Source organism: Falco punctatus (assembly GCF_963210335.1).
Source record: "Falco punctatus genome assembly, chromosome: 3".
NCBI classification, from domain to species: Eukaryota; Metazoa; Chordata; class Aves; order Falconiformes; family Falconidae; genus Falco; species Falco punctatus.
The window spans coordinates 66,210,907-66,229,194 of NC_137582.1; the positions used below are offsets into that span (position 1 = coordinate 66,210,907).

The 18,288-nt window shown below is 36.4% G+C and overlaps 1 protein-coding gene across 1 annotated transcript in view; it reads left to right on the forward strand.

Annotated features, from left to right (window-relative positions):
• The window catches only part of DOK6 (docking protein 6), a 270,560-nt gene that overhangs the window by 183,020 nt on the left and 69,252 nt on the right, over positions 1-18,288 (forward strand). The window contains exon 6 of the mRNA XM_080381166.1: positions 13,087-13,225. Within this exon, the coding sequence (XP_080237292.1) occupies positions 13,087-13,225 (139 nt within the window). The remainder of the gene's footprint in view (positions 1-13,086; positions 13,226-18,288) is intronic.

Consider the following 18,288-nt stretch of genomic DNA (forward strand, 5'->3'; position numbering starts at 1 on the left):
TCCCTCCCAGTTTCCCGTGCCCCTCCAGCCCTCACTCTGGCAGGGCCCAAGAAACCAAAAAGTCCTTGGCTTAGTATAAACATCACCCAGCAACAACCAAACCCATCAGTGTGCTGTCAACATTGTTCTCACACCAAATCCAAAACACAACACCGCACCAGCTAAGAAGAAAATTAATTCTGTCCCAGCTAAAAGCAGGACAGTATTGTTTACTGTCAGGAATGGGATTGAAGGGCGGAAAATTTTATAGTCTAGGTGATGATTCAGTTGAAAACCCTGAAGTTCTTTCAGATAATGACTCAGGGTGTCAAATCTTTATTTAATGAAATGATCATTTGTATTTCTGGTGACTTACTTATCTAAGAGTACTGTCACTGTCACCAGAGAATTAAGAGTGGCAGCAGCTATGCAAAACAGCACTGGTCTGGAGAGGACCAGGGCTGGATGTGCTAAAGCTGTTTAGCAAGCGGACCGGCTTTCTGGGACTAAAAGAAACTCAAGAGATTTATGAAAATAGGAGGGCAGATCATGTGGAGGGGGACAGAAATGGGCTAAGCACATGAAATAGAAGATGATAGGAATGTGGTGATGATACACATGGGCTGTTAAGAGAGAAATAGATAGGAAAGTACTTCTGAGTAAAAGCAAAAGGTAGCTGATTTTCTGATGGAACACTGTAGCAGCTTTTGGAATATGTGCAGCACTTTAGGAACAACTCATCAGAAAGTGTGGAAGATAGGAGCAAAAAGTAGCAAAATGAGATTGGCCAGGATAAATGCTTGTCATTGGCAGGTATTGACGACACCATTTCAAATATTTAATTTCACAGGTACTTTTGTCTTTTTATGGGAGGCTACTTTAAGCCCCATTGGATCAATTTCTCAGAGAAAAAAAAAATCAGTATGATTGGCTCTCGGCTTTAGAAGCATAGATGAAATGGAGGGCAGCCAATAAAAAAAGTGTTCAGTGCATGTAGAAGTACTGTCAAATAGCTGGTAAAAAGGACTATCAGAGAAATTAGAGCAGAAATAGTAATACACAGAAATAGAAATGTAGATTAGCATTTGTCTTGAGACTAATACTCTGTCTATGACATTAAGGATACCTATAATATAAATGTTCCAGAGTAACAAAATGGAGAAATACTTCAAAAGGCTTCGTAAATGTTACCTAGGATACTCAAGAGGGTTTTAATGACATGCATGAAATAGCCCCAGACATGCCCAAATTATTATGTGTAAATGTCCAGGGAAGGCATGGCCACCTTTTGCTGCATAAGAACCATGAATATCCATCATGTATTGTTCTGCACATAGGGATTTGTACTGTTTCTCTTTCTGCCACCTATAGTGCTTCCTTTTTGGCTAGGTGTGTATAAAAGTTTGATGAAGCCAGCAGGTATTGCATCTATAGTTCATGGATTTTTTAAACTTGGCATACAGAATCATGGACAGAAGGGATTGACACATTCCAGTGTTCACAGCACTTGCATGGCTGTTATAAATTTCTTATAAAAATATTACTAAGGCAGTGTAGAACAGTAGAAGCCTAAACTCTGAAATATTGAACTGGATGAGTAAGCTCCAGTGTAAAGGTAGCTTGTTATTGTTTTTTCACAGCAAAGGACTATTGCTTTTTTCCATTTTGCATTATAACAATGCTTCAAGTTTCCCGGGAAGAGAGCAAACATGCTGTGCTTGAATATTTTATGCATTAGAGAAGGTGCATTTCATACTTTCAGATTCTACCATTACAAATTCATTTCGCAGCCTTTGTTTTTCCCCTTTTCTGGTGGACTTGTCAAGGTGCATTTCTTGTCAGTTAGTAGCATCTTGTGCTATGTAGAAAACTGGCCTGAAGGAGTATTTGTCCAGAATAGATGGTGGCACATACACACAATGGCCTCAGTTCTTACCATTTTTACTTAAACCTTTTTAGTTTAAACAAAAGCCTCACTAAAGATAGCATAAAACGTGGCTTTATGCAGTACAGCATCAGTAGTTTCACACAGGACTCTTAGCTATTCAACTAGGAGAACCTAATCATCATAACTGGTTGCCACTTATCAAAGGTGGAAATACAGAGTTATCAAAATATCAGAAAATGGCTAGCTGTTGCATCCCATGAAGTTATAGAAAGAAAATAATATATGAGAGATGAGATAAGAAAATATACAGGGAGCCCACGTATGAAACAATAAACTGTAAATACTGCTTTTTGCTTATTTTTCATCCTTTTATATGCTTTTCCTCTTGTTTTTCTGCATGATTTAATATATGTGATTATTTGTGATTATTTGCTTTGCAGGACTCTCTTCTTTTATTTCTTTGCTTTTACATTTCTTTTATTCACTTGTACCTACCCACTTACTTGTATAATTGAAAGAAGTGTAACAAAATCTTACAAAAAATATTTTGGAGGGCTCTCAAGGCCTTATTAAGCTGCTACTTACTGAACACAAACTGATTTATTTTAGCTATCAGGCTAATGAGAAATACTTAAAGAGAGTTTTCCCACTGCTGCAAGCACTAACACAAGGATGTCATATACACAATCAAAGTTGGAGTTAGATGCCAGGTAAATGCAGTGTGAGCTGCTTGATCCATAACAGAATTGCTGCTGTTTGCAATTGAGAGAACAGGGAAAAAATCTGTCTGCCTCACTTTGGCCTAGCTTATGTCAAAGAGGAAAAGTTAAAGCAAGTGGGAGGGAAGTCATGTTTCCTCTCTAAATTAAATACCACATGTAGAAAACTGGTGGAAGTTCAGTGAATGTTTTATACTTGTGGGGGCTGTACATTTTCTGTGATTATTGTCTGATGTTATTATTGCACATCCAGTTTCTGCTGAAGGCATTGTTGGGCCATCTGTGTCTACATGTCTAGTTAAAGTGGCCTTCAGCTAAGATCTTCAGTTCTTACTGTCAGCAGCTGAGAAATACAGGTTTTTCTTTAAAGAAATCCCTGCCTTGTCTCATCCCTGGTGCTTTTGCTTGTCCCAGGGGTTGCTGCTGTGGCAGGCTGCTCCCACCGTGGAGTCGAAAACCTGCCAGTTTTGAGATCAGTGTGGTGAGTCTTTGGATATAATTAGCATATGTTAATTACTCATTAGTGTATGTACATGGCATGGTGAGTGTCTCTGGACAACCCTGTGTGCCCATAGTATTTGCATATGACTTTCTGAAAATTCCTCTGTGGCCACAATGGTCAAAGCAGGAGCTCTCATACCTTGAAGATGGAGACGATGACATTGAACAAAGAAAGCAGTGCTTAAATCCCCATCACAATAAAATCATAGCACAATGAAAGTTTCAGGGAATGTCTGATGATAAATTAGGTGGCCAAAACCATTATTAATGGTGCACTTAAAAGGGGCGGGGACAGAGTGGGACACACTTGAAATGCTTTATTTTCAAGTACTCAAAAAGTATAGCATAGACCTCTTGGGGGGTTCCCTTCATTATTTCTTCGCACTTCGTGTGCCCCCACTTTTTAAACGAAACTGTGCAGTGTTCATTTTTCATAAACCAGGAAAACCGATGTATTGAATACATGTTATAATTGACTAATTCACTTTTTTTTTCCCCTGGTTCTATGGTCCTAAGCATGGCTCTATATCAGTTTCTAGATTTTTATTTCTGTTGTCTTGATATTAATTTTTTATTCATCCATCAAAAATATAAATTTTATTAATTCATTCCTGTTCAGCCCTCCAGAAATTTCCCTCCTCTCCTTAAGTGGATATACTTTGATCAAAATGCAGGAATTATCAGTTTCCTATGCTTGCTGTCAAAATAATAATAAGACCAATGACACGAACACAGTACCTGACTGCACCTGTGTTTCCAATAGCATTCAATACATAGATGAGAGGTTAATGAGGCATTATAGGACAAATACTCTTGTAGATCATCTCAAATGTGGTCCTGTGTTAATTTTTTAATATCGTATTTGTTGGTATGTGCAGATGCAAAACTGGGCATTATTACGTCTTCTTAGTTTAGCTTTTACATTGAGCATGATCTATTACTCCAAATATTGTTGACACCTCTGCAATAATGTGCAGTGGCAGAGCTTCTAAGTACTCCAAGTTCCTCAAAGAATAAGTAAAATGAACAAATATACCTATGCACATTCATACCTTGGCTCTTTCTATGCTAACATCTCTTAACTGGCAGGTGCCTCCTTCTTACAAAACTCATTACTTCCTGAAAGAGGATCGAGTACGTTCAGAATTGTGTCACACTGTGTTCAGAATTAATTCAGACTCTACCAAGTACCATTTGAGAGGATTTCCATCCACAACACCCTGGGCAAGCAGTAGTCCCCAATGTAACAGTGACTTTAGGGCTCCAAAAGGAAAAAAAAAAAACAAAGAAAATAAAGATCCTGGGCCACTAAATTTTATTGCTTCTGTTGTAGCAAGCAGTGATGCGCTGCCACAGGGCTCCTCTATTATTACACTATCATTTATTTTAACCAGTAATGGCCTTATTTGGGTTTTATATCTAACATTTTTGTATTTATCAAAGTCAACAGTATTCACATAGATTAATGCTGCTTCACCTGTGTTCTGCTACTAAAGACACTGAGAGGAACTGGGTAATACTGTTATGGGATGTGTTTGTCTTCATTGGGGAATAACAGCTCTTAACAGGGTGACAGAAGTCCTGTAGCAAATACGGGTATTTGAATATGACCTCAGCTTATACCCCTCTCATTCAAAAGTGAGTTGAAAAATAATAGCTAAACCATGATGAGTGAAAAGGTTGAATTAAAAAAATGAAGCTGTTTGTAGTCTTTGCAATCTCTTTATTTTTCTCAGACCAATGTTTTTCATTGGTCTGTTTTCTGTACAGCCAACCGTAACTGATGCTTCTGTGCTGAAATGATAATAGTAATATATGAGTTCTTGGTTTATCTTTCATGGAGTTGGTAAGAATAAATAGTCATCCAAGACACTGTTAAATAGTATTTCATCGTTGTCAACAAGACCTGAGCTTTACAAAGTAACAGAACTAATTACCTGACAAAATTTTCATGTTTGTTCTATTACTTAAACTGTGAAAAATGCAAATATCTAGTGTATTTAAGAACATGTCAACAATAGATTTTATTATCGTCTCTTTGTTTTTAATAAATGTGATCTTTTTTTAAAGAAAATGTGAAGGGATCTGAAGTCTCCGTAAACTGGGTTGTTTTGCATGCACATATGCATTGATGACCTACACTGGTTTCTTAAATAATATGAACTGCATACCAATACAGAAGGGTAATTTGCATGTGTAACCTAGAATCCTTCTTACTTAGAGGTGGTAAAGCACAAATAGCACAGTTCAATCTTCCCCATCAAAATGTCTAGGTCATGTTTTATGAAGCTAGCTTATAAGCAGGAAGAGGCAAAGAATGTAGTTATAGTAAAGTGTTTGGGATTCAACTTCTTAGACTCCAGAATATTTCTTCTCTTATTGACTATAGTTTAGTTTCTAGGGTCTAGGAAATAGAAAACAGAGCCTATGTACGGCATATTTACCGTTACATATGGATATATTTCATAATTAGCATGTTGGTCTCCACATTCTGCCTTTTATGCATCACTTCAATAAAGTCAGCTTTTCTGCTTTTTGCACTGTAACTAGCATTGAGAATGATTTACTATCTTTAACTGTTCAGTACTAGTTACATTTATTCTGTTATATCAAAGTAATTAATATAAATAAGAATATTTCCATGAGAATAGATGGAAAAGCTTGTTAGTAACCAAATAAAAGTGGTCTGAAATAAGTCCCAGACAGAATACTCCTTCTTATCAAAACTGAGCCTCAAGGAAAAAAAGCAAAAATACAATTTTTTCACTGTGTCTTATGATAGACAGAGAAAAACCTGTGGAAATTAATTAGAGAATTAAAAGAAAGACACAGCCTGCTTTCTTCACTTCCATTAAACAAAAAATGGGAAGCATCTGACATGGGGAAATGTCAGATATGTCCCTGATATGCCTCACCAGCCTAAATGTGCTATCACAGAGGGCAGCGCAGAGACAGCAGTTGTAGAGGCAACACAGGCAATGAGAAGAAAAAATATCCCAAGAGGCATAATTACCACTAGTACTGTACAGAAATCTCTCCCATCTGACAAAACAAATAAAAACATGTTTTCATGTGAAAATTTCTGTTTATATGATATTATACCACTTAAATGGTCATTTGGTTTCAGCAGGAAAAGAAATAATCTTATCATGAAAAAATATTATTCGCACAAAAAGTCTCCCTTTTAGAGGAAAAATTTGTAGGGTAATGCATCTCTGTTCAAAAAGACTAGCAGTATATTAATCAAACCAGCACGTAAGACTTTCGTTACTGTGACTGCATACAATATCTTAAAAAGTTACGCAGCTTGGAAAGTGTTAAGGTCCTGTAAGAAATATTGGAGGAGGACTGCTGGATTCCTCTGAGTAATGGAATCCCAGCTACCTGGGGGGACAACATCATCACTCATTTCCACTCCATCTCTGAATATGTTCCTTCTCCGAATTGCACAGTGTTGCCATAAATGGTCTTAGTAGGAAAGCTGCTTTGATGGCATGAGGGTTCCTTTAGTCCTTTTAATTGGAAACGCTGAGAATGAGTTAAGAAATCTTCAGGGCTAAGCTCCATGATAAAGTTACTGAGCCATATCAAGATGTGGTAATACTCCATGTTCCCTGTATGGACTCGGGCCAAAGTCAAGGATATTCCACATGAAAGCAAGCTAATTTCAGATTTAACACTGCTATCTATATCTTATGAACATGTGTGAAGAATAGTGTAAAGTTATCCACCTCAGCTGAAGTGCAATAACAATATTGCACTTCAATGCAAAACAACGACAATAAATGTTACGGAAGAATGTCTGTAGCCAGCAATTAGTAGATATCATGCATAATTGCTTTTTTGTGTTGTATATTCTTGCCAGTAAATAGCCATCATTAAGAAGTGCAGGCAGGTGCCTCATATATCAGATCATTTTCATTATTTTATGATCAAAGAAGATCATAAAATTGCCAGGATATCCATTTGACACTCCAGATAAAACTCTGAAACGCTGACAAAAAAGCATGGCAATCTAACTCATTATTCATATAGGGAATAAGTAACGAGCCACACTCAGAGTGTGTCTGCTTGTTCTGGATGTTGCCCTTTGTATCATTGCTGTGCTTCATGTCGTTTTTTCACAGGACTTTTTCCCCGCTTGCACCAACTTTGTCCCAACTTTAGGTCTTTCTATCCATGTCTGCTGTCAAAGTTCTATACCTGAGTTAATTACACTTTGTGCACATTTCCTGTAAATTGTCTTCTCTCTGCTTCACCAATAGATCTTTCCTAGGTCCCATACATATCCTAATTACGTAGCTATCCTTTTTTTTTATTTCCCCACCAAATGTATCCTTTTTTTTCATTGCTTTATTGTACATTAGGAATCTTATCAACATTTTCTTATTTCTTCCTCTGCTTTTCTACCCTTCCAACATAGCAGTTGACTTACAATTTTATAAAAACATATATAGTTTACTTTTCAGTTGTTTTAATACATATTAATAGGTGTAAAGGGAGATTTTAATCTAAATATGCCCCTGCCACAAGGAGTTTATTTGCTTTGCTTGCTTTTTTTTCATTTTCGCAGGAAAGAACAACTTTGAGAGGAAGTAAGCTAGCATGTTTTGAAGGCTGGAATAAGCAAAGAATTTGGACCCTCAAGGCAGTTTTCTATTCATCCTATAGTGAGGTCTACTGGTCAGCTAGCCTGTCTTTAGTGTGTGCTGTGTGTAACAGTCTTGCACACAAAGAACAAACAGGATTTCTGTCAAAATGGCTTAGCTCAAGCTGAGATAACAAGGAAAGAACAAAAGTTAGATATCCCCAAGAGAGATAGTATTTGTGTGTCTCCGCTGATAATTTAACTAAATTGGAGGAAGAGTTGCTAGTTTCCACCACTTTCTAGAAAATCAAAGCTGTAGCAGCACATGAAATAAATGTCTCAGTTCAGAGTTAAATATTGCATACCAGTTATTTTTTTTTTCCTGACTGACAGTCACAGCTTCAAGGCTTTAAAGAAAGGCTATCTTTTATTTACTGCTAGTCTTGTGACAGTAACAGGTCTGGTCCCATAAGTGGTATCTGACCACGTTTGTCAGTACTAGGTAACTTCATTCCTGGGCCTTGAAGTGTCCTGAGTAAACAGCTTCAGTGTATAAAGGAAATGATTTTTCACACATCAGATGCAGAGTACGCAACAGCAATTACATCCAGTTTGGTACTGGTAACTTATAGCACTCTCATTATAGACAGTACTTACTCATCTTCCATTCTCATTTAAAAATTTACAGTCCGTTCTTATTTAAAGAACTAGAAATGCTAAACTATGGTAGTAGGGGTTTTATTATGTATTAGTTACTAATAGCTATAGTTATTAGTATTAAACATGAGTTTTTTTCAGTGCCTATTTGAGGATGTTTACCTTTTTTTAGTTATTTGTATGTAATTTTGTATACTTTTGAGTATATAAATCAGCCATTATTTCTTTAATGCTAAATTATTTGTCAGTAAAAAGAAATCATTCAAATCCATTAAAAATATATTTATATATATAAAGAACTAAAAATTTTCTAATTACAATTGTCATTTGTCCTTAATTTAAAACAAGGACTCATAGCAAATAATCTTTCTGAGCATCTTGTTTTTCAGAAAGCCTTATTATTGTGAAAATGTATTTTACCCTTAACCGTGATAGCGAAATGAAGCTGAGATGCCTGTTTCTTGTCCTTTTATGCAGCTGCTGAATGTTTCACTGTTAAACTTTTAAAATATTTCACATATGACAGGACAGCATGAACCTCTATTTGGCAAAAACTACCATTTGTAAATAGTGGTCAAGTCAACAAAGTTTCCTTTTTGAAGGGAATTCTAAAGATTTATATATAGTATTGGTTTTGCTCTAAAAGGCTGAAGTTACTTTAGTGAGTAGAGGCAGTGGGAAACCATTGTGTGAAATTGGGAAATAGTGAAAAAAATTGTGCAATACTGGTGGGAAAGTCTCTTTGGCTTGAACATAAGCCCTACCTTTGAGTAAAAGCAAGTACATTCAGCGTTGATCTATAACTCCAGTTTGTCCTGGGCCACAAGCTTAGCTCTTACCTTCTTCCTGTTCTTTCCCCTGGCTCTTGAGGCAGATCTACTAACAGTGATGATCATAAAAAGCTGTGGCAGTATTTTAAGAAGTAAAAACTTTACAGAAACTGTTTATCTACTGATTGCATTCTCCACCCAGTGATATCATTCTGTAATAATACAGAAAAAAATGTACTTTCCTGTTTCAGTCAAAGCACTTCATACATTTTAATGCATTGGATCCTTAAATATCCTAAAGTATAGGTTAATGATATCACTGTTTTAAAGTTAGAAACACAGCAATAGACAAGCTAACATCAGCATTTTTCAAGCATCCACAAGCTGTTAAGTCTCTCATCAAAAACTTAAAGTATGTGAAATCAGTGAAATATTTTGACAGTGAAGGTCATACTGAGCTCGTAGAGATGCACTGCCTAACTGTGGCATTATCAGGAAAAGAAGAGGTCCACACCTTTGTCCTGTCTTTTCCCTAAAGGGATTCTAAGACATAAAGAAAGTTATGAAGATGCTATTAAACTGGCAACTGAACAACCATGTGCCCTTTGAACATAGAGAAATTTGAGTTTACACACAGTTATTTCATTTTCAGTTATAATAAAGCAACATATTAGCAGGGCTAAACCTCAAAATGTAGCTTTAAATGGACAGGCTGTAGAGTGTCTTTGTTCTGCTGACTATATTTTCACTGTAAATAGAGCAAGTCAAGAAGTGAGTTTCAACTCATGGGCTTGTACATTCCTGTTGGCCAAGTAAAGGTCCTCTGTTTTTTCAGCAACCCTCTTAAACTTAGGACATTGCAAATACACTTTTCCCTGTCCCCATCTCCATCATGTTTAGCAGCACTTCTGTTTTGGTTTATGCTTCCTTGTTCTAGAAAGACTGAAACTAACCCTAAAACATGCTGCTGAACACAACAGTGTCGTGACTAGAACAGAACAGAAAACAGAAAAAAATAGAAATGATTGGACTAGACTACGATAGGCTAGACTAGACTAGACTCAAATAGACTGGAACAGACTAGACTAGACTAGACAAGACTCGACTAGACTCGACTAGACTAGACTAGACTAGACTAGAATAGAATAGAATAGAATAGAATAGAATAGAATAGAATAGCTCTTAATTCAGATTTTCATCTGAGTAACATCCTGGGGAGCTGAACAGGAAAACTTCACTGTGGCAAAGAGATTCATCTCCTTGGGAGACAGATTACTAATTACGAGTTTAGATAGAAGAAAGAAAGGTACCAATTGCTTCATTCCTAGGGCCTTTAAGTCCTGTGAACTTCAAAGTGAGTTAGGGGAATTCAGCACTTTAAAAAATGATGCCCAGATTTCTCCTCCACCTCCAGTTTTGAGCAGTTGTGTGCGTATCGCCCATCGTTAGCCAGGTAAGCCCACAGTCCAGGGGGCGGTAATCAGTGGTTTTCTGATGCTGGCATGACACATCCACCTGAGTCACTTGTTGCAGCTGATAAGCAGGACCCAGCGTTTCTGTCCTCTGTGGTGGCTGAGGTGCTGGGGCAGTGCCACAGCCCACACTGCTGCCTCCACCCAGGGCTCACACAGGCGGTACAGACCCTGGGCTGATGGGCACCGGTCATGGTCAGGTTTTGCTTGGTCAAAACAAGCAGCTTAACTCCTGAATCTTAATCACCCTCCATTGCCTGCTTCCTTGTTTTTATCCCTGTAGGATTTTTCATCCTCTGAAACCAACAGAAAGATCATATTTTGCTTCGGTTTCTGAAACCCTGTCATTTTTCCAGACTTGGTATTTCACGCTGCTTGAATTTTATTAAGATCTCTTTATACAAAAGCAGAGTACTAGCTATATATGATGCCCTGAGGGATCTGAAAGGCTGTTGCCATAATGTCACAAAACTCTGGAGATATTTTATTTCTACCAGAAGCTCTGTGGAAGACTGTGGCTAAGGATGTAAAATACCTTAATTTTTTACAGCAGGGAACATGATCTTCATTGGAATTGGAATACAAAAGCTTTTTTTTTTTTTTTTTTAATTAATCTATTAATTGGCACATCACATTCATACTGATCAAATACATCTTGGGATGAAGAAGACTATTTTTATTCCAGAATTATGGATAATATCGTGAATCATCTATTCTTAAGACTATGACTTTCTTTTCAACACATCAGTTGATCATTACTAAGTATTTTCACCAGGTATTTTCCAGAAGCACTTGTGTTGAATATGTTTCTGCCTCCACTGCTTTCTGTTCTTCCCAAACACAGCCATGCATAAGTCCTTTATAGAAGGCTCATGAAAGCATGTCTCCTCCAGTGAACAGGCAAATATTTTCTAAGTGTTAATAAGGCTATATTTTCACTGGTCAGCCTTGAAATCAAAAGCAATGGCTGAATTCTCAGTAGTCTCTTCTATAGCACAATAGTCCTGTTCAGATGAGTTCTGAAATAAAATTGTGTAGGAAGCTGTATCCTAATTCCACAAAAACGTCTCATGAAAAAAATTATTCCATTTTCAAAAAGCTGTAACATAATTGTTTGAGTGCACATGCATGTAATGTAGCATAATTATTAATGACTTTAAAATTAATTATTAATAAATTAAAACAATATAGATCTATATGTTCATTTTATGGGAAAATATTTTATAAAATTTAATGCATGAATAATCATACAGAATCTGGGATGCAAACTCTAAAGATACTGATATTTAAAAACCTATTAGTATGTTAGACTATTCAGGACATATTTTTCTAAAATGTCTTGTAATTCTGTATGCCTTGGGCTTTGCGGGGCCATGCTGAAGGTGTTGAGATAGTAAAGTAATTATGTCCTTAAAAATAATGTAAACAACCAAAACATTAAAGGAATATTCTACTTTAAGACAAAACAAAATCTCTCTATTGCTGAAGGATGTTATGAATCAGTCAATCAAGTCAACAATTTTCTATCACAGATAACTGAAAATCTTTACAGGGTTTATCAGACCAAATAAAAAGGATTTTTTAATTCCATTTCTAAATTTGCAAGAAGTCTATACAAATACAGAAATCAGACACTGATAATATAATGGGACTAGTAATATAAATATGCCAAATTGTACCACTGTTTAACACCAGATATATCCTCAAAGTAGCACTTACTCAGTAATCTAACATTGTTGTCTACTCCCATTTTCTGTATTTCCCAGCCGTCTTTGTCATGCATTTACCATGTACCACTCCTCTTCCTCAGCATAATGCCTCAGTGATATCACAGATAAGGATATCAGCAGTTGCCGTCTCAAAAGAAGAAAGCAAATTTTATTTCCAGGGTGTTTTTTTTTTCATTATTTTATCTTCTTATACTGCAGAAATACCATTCCTATTGTCAAATACACTGAATGACTTTGGTAATTATTAAGATAGCTTTAGACGCTGCCTCACATAAATGTGCTCAGATGTTTATAATTTAACCCTCTTAACGCTGTCTTCAGATACAGCTTCTTTGTAGTGATTAACCGTAATAGCATTTTTAATTGGTCAATGTTCTCTTAAAATGTCAAATTTTCAAAGTCATGATGCATTATGTACTTCTGGCGTCAGTTGGTTTAAGGGAATTAAATTCAGGTCCCACTTACCACTGCAGACATTTGAAATGATGCTGGAAATAGCTGACTGTATTACTTAAAGTTTTTATTCTATGATAAAACTTCTTTTTCACTATTCAGATGATGATTAAAACTGAATGTAAAGGTTATGTTCAGAAAGTTCTGCACATCTCTTGGAATATGTCTCTCTTCAATGGTAAAAATAACTGCAGATGTTCAGAATTCCAGAGTTCAGCTACAAAAGTTGGCATTTTCTACTGCAAGGTGTGCACTTTTTATAACAGTTAAATAAAGATTACACAGTACTCATTTTTTTTTCCTTCCGTTCTGATTAAATCTCACTGCAGGATGTGTGACACAGGAGAAGGGCTGTTCACCTTTCAGACACGAGAAGGAGAAATGATATATCAGAAAGTGCATTCTGCAACACTGGCAATAGCAGAACAACATGAAAGATTAATGATGGAGATGGAGCAGAAGGCAAGGGTAAGGTCTTTTTACCAAAATCTTTAAACTTTTAAAAATTGGTAATGAACAAAAGAAATATGGACTAATGGCAGTCCATGGATTCAGCTGCAGTGATGGTATTAGCTGTGTGGCTAAGACAAAACAGACATTCAGATTTACATATTTTCATGGTCAGGGATTTTCAGCGTGTGCTATACAATGATCTGGTTTTGGTGTCTTTTTGAACCAGTGGATACCATTAAACAAGAGATCCATGGTTACCTTCTTGAAAATTGTGGCTCTGTTACTCAAAGACTAAGCCTTTAGCTGAAGTCAGCCGTGCGATGACTGTCAATGATCAGTGTTAATTGCTCCTCATGGCCTTAATGGTGGAAAAACACTCCTAGGTGACAGCAGACATGTTCTGTTTCTCTTAACCCCTGAAAGAATTTCTTTCCCAACAGTACAGTAAGTAGCAATTCAATGTGAGTTCAAAAAGAGCTATTTTTTAGTTTTAAGTTTAGAATTTCCAGTTTGCAGAAGTTATCTATAAGTGACTACTGAAAAGTTTGGGGTTTTTTCAGAGGAAAACTAAAAAAATGGCCCATGTGCTTAGAAACAGAGACAATTTTAAATGATCTTTCTGTAAAAGTAACTTTCAACTGTGGTTTGAAGCCACCTTTACATCCCCAGAGTGGAAAGACATGGGGAGGCCAGAGAACCTGGTCTGCATGCTTTTCTTCTCAGATGACCGTGGAATCAGTATCTTTGTCCCTAAAAAGAGATTTGAGGGAAATTGCACTATTGCCAGTGAGTCTTCCTTCCTTCCTTCCTTCCTTCCTTCCTTCCTTCCTTCCCCCACCATGTACGTGCCCACAGTCATGCAAACTTGATTTACATATTCCTCTCCTCCCACACTCCATCACTGTCAAAATATCTTGCTCACATTCCTGAGAGAAAGGCCAACTTAAGACCCCAGTGTTCAAGTGCTTCTCCTAACTACTCCTCAGATAAGTCTGTCTTCCTCTAGTCACTGAAAAGGAAATGGAAAAACTTAGATTTCCATCTCAAAAGTCCATTATGTTGAATGCTTCCCTCAAACTGTGTGTCTCAGTAAGATCTGAGATGGGAAAGCATAAAAAGTGACTCTTTTGGTGGTTTATGATGAAAGGTGGATGAATTTTTCAATAAAAGTAAACAAAGCAGGAGCATTTGCACAATACTTGAGATACATGAACTTTAGACAGAAAAAGCAGGAAGAGGAGAGTTCACAGTCAAGAGTAAAACAAGGTTAAGGACACAGGAGCAATTGCTGGAGAGTCCAAGACAAGATGGTAGAATAAACGGAAAAGCATCTGAAGTAGTAGAAGTGCTGCCAAAAAACAACTGCATTCTGCATTCTGCTGAGCAGAAAGTGGTTGAATAATAGCCCAAAGCCAGGAAAAAGCATTATTATAAATATGTTGACTTTTGAATGTCCACACCAGTAATAGAAATCGGAGCATTTTCATGCTGCCATAATAAGTACTTAAAGTAGGATCATACAGGATTTTCCTTTCATGGAACCACCACTTTCAGGTCTTCAACCTAACAAACAGCATCTTTGCTGCTTAGCAAAGCCATTTCCCTTCTGCCATCAGATGACTTCCTTAAAACCTCATTTATGAAGGCTGTGGCCATATGGTCCATAATACCAAACTAGTGAGAGCAGGCTGAGAAATACATATGACTCATCAGCCACACAGTGTATAATGTACTTAGCTCCTGGATGAGGCTGGGCTGTGATGTGCAGAGGTAGATTGGTAGAGGCCTGCTTAGGCTGCGTAGAAGCTGTGGGCTGTGTTAAAGAGGCTGAAAAATCCATTGATTTCATACTTTAACTAGTAAGCTAATATTGGTTTAGTTTTGGAAACTCTGCTGCTCCTGATTTATGGGGTGCTGAACATTTAAGGGGTCATTTGTGTCATCTGCAACATTTGAGTTGTATTCATATTAGAAACAAGATCTGAAGATATTAAATAGACTAAGCGTGTGTTATTTTCCTTTTATCAAGTATAATTGCTTCTCTGATATCTAAATCCACCAGTTTCATCAAATGCCTATGTACATTTTTTCCCTAAGATCTGAAGCTGAAATACAAGCAAGAGTGTATTTTTAAATCAGGGATCTAGAGGCCATAAATGTCTTTTAGATCTTCCCAAAGCTTGACCTTTGATCTTTTGTATCTGTAGTTCTATACTTGGGCATTTTGCTCTTTTCTGACCCTATCTGTAATGAAAAGCTCATGTTTAATAGTATAGAATTAAATTATTTTTTTTTAAGGTGAAAATGAAGGAAAGTGCTTAAAGTAAAGAAAGCTTAATGGTATATATATTGTCATGCAAATTAGAAAAAGGGAGGAAATGTACCAGTATTTCCATTTTACTTCTACCTTCCAGTCATTAGAAGTTATATATTGGAAGGGACTCATGAATTTCATATTTGTATGTTCTGGCCTAAATGTTAACATATTTTAAGTAATTAATACACTGATTTTTTATTTAATTTTTTCTAGATTATAAAATGTTATAATCCAGTATTATAAAAAGTGAATACAGTTTATAAAGGAAATCAAAGTGATTTTTTTACCAAAGCAATCTTGATGAAATATATAGTTTATGGTTAGTTCTCATGATGAATATACAAAGTTCATCTTCCTAATAAAAAAAGCAAAAAGACACAAACACACAAAAACCCAGAAAAAAATTCTGGCAGAAGAAAAAAGGTAAAATTAGTTACTGCTGCCAGAGACTTGTCAGATAAAGATATTGCAGGCAGCCACAGGACGTATTTATTCCATTTATGGAGGTCTCTGCACACAAAAATGTTGTTTCAGAATACTGACCAATAAATTCATTTTTATGCTAAGAAATCTATTGCTGAAGCCAAGTAACATGCTGAATAACTATGTTAACAAGAGAAAGACATGAGAAGGAAACTAATTCTTCCCATTACCTTCAAAAGTGTATGGACTGGAAGAAAAATTGCGCTGTGGCAGCTAATACAATACCATGTCTGCCTCGTTGCCATCAAGAGCAGAAGTCCAGTCAGTTTAAGCAGACATGGGCACACTTTTGTCTTCTAACCACTTCCCTTTTTAAATTATAACACTGGAAGAAAGACCTGAAATACAGGATCAGCTGTCACTGGCATAGTAGTGATTTCACATTGGTTTTACTGAGATCAAAACAGACTGGATTTTATTCAAATATAATAGCAAAGTGGACAATGTTCTAGTTTAGCTCAGGTGGTCTTCTTGATTGAGTTTAAAGTGTTAAATTGTCAGACTGGTAGTGTTTTATGCTCACTTTGTTTGGAACAATAAAAACTTTGGTCCAATGCTAGCACGTAAATTTAAATTCTTTTCAGATAAATTGTTGTCTGTGTTTTCACATCTTTCAGTCTTCGTTTTTTTGATGGATCGGTGTAATACAGATGATAATTTTGTTTTGTAGGTGTTTTGTGGGGAGGCGACAATATTGAAGTGTTTGTTAGTGGTTTTACAGTTTTAACAAATTAATTACAAAGAACAATGGCTGTTTTCTGTTTACAAGATTTTATTTTGTCCTGTTGTGTTATCTATATGAGAGTGTCAGCAACTCTGCGTTTATCATATGAATAGCCTGCATTCTTACAAAAGTCTTCTCTCGCTCCTTCCCTCTCCCCCCGCATTTTTTTTAAATGTAACATTTAGAAATCTAGTTGAATTGGCACTCTTAGAATTACCAGGGGAAAAAAACCAACAACAAAAAAATATTAGCCTCAAGAATAGTATGTATCCCCACTAACTGTAGTCTGATTTTGAATGTGGAAGAAGCACATCTGAGTGTCTTAACAGCCAGCTCTATCACCCCTCCCCTGTCCCCAGGCTCAGCTGCAAGCTCCTTCCACTTCCCTTGTGTTAGCCTAGGTGCTTTCCTGACTCTCAAAGTCAATTTGTCTGTTTGCCAGTTTGGGGAGGGGAAAAAAAGAAAAAAAGCTAGCACAGTTACTGAGCTGAATTGTTTATAGAGGCAGCAGTGAACCGTTAGATCTTCTCAGTTGCCCTGTCCGGAATAGAGAAGGAAAAAGAATAATTCACCTTCCATAAATACTGAGTATCCTCCTCCTTGCAGTCAATTGATAATGTTGGTTTTGATGATCATTTTTTTAAAGAATCTCAGTTAAGATAATTTTCACAGACCAGCATATGAACACAGCTGTTCTCAGCAGCACTTGTCTAACTTCACACCATTTCTATAAAATGCTTACCAGCACATACCACTGGAATTTTAAGACCTTTTTCCCCTCCTTAATGCCAGCTTTGATCTTCTGCCACAGAGCCTCCACTGAAAACATTCCTGATGTAACTTCTGCACCCACTGTTATTGCGGTGTATAAAATGGGGAGTTAAGAGTGGTAGATTTCTCATATTATGACTACACATATAAGGGAGGCATGCTAAGGAAATAGGTGTTCCTTTGTAACCCTACAAACTACTTCTTTCAAGAGCTGCCAGTAAAAAACAATTATGTAATTTCAAAAGAATAAAAATTTACAATGTGTAAAACAGTAATTCTAAATAACATAGCACTAAAGTTGATGTTAAACAGCTACGGTTAATCAAACATCAGTAAAACTGAAGTATAAATGCATGAAAAAATTCTAATGGCACAAAATTTTCTGTGAAACTTGCTTTGCTTTAGACAGCAGAGCTGTAAAAATAGTGTCATTTTAGATTGTGATCCTTTTAACATTTACTGGAAAATAAACACCTTTATGAAACATTGCTTCTGTATATTTTTCTTCCATTCTCATTATTTACAAGCCTTTTCTCTAATATTTAACTTAATAATCGAGTCAATGAGTCATCGTGATAGATTTCTGCCATTTAAAAACTATAATATCAATGAGTTTGTTGGGGGGGGGGTTGATTATTCTGAGGAAAATAATTAATGTGCCAAATCAGACAATTATCAGGCAATGGAACTGGGTTTAAGGAGAAGCTGAAGAGAGAAGTGGCTAAGAAATAAGTCTGAGAATCATTTAATCTTTGTTACCTGAAACAGAATGAGGAGGGTAAC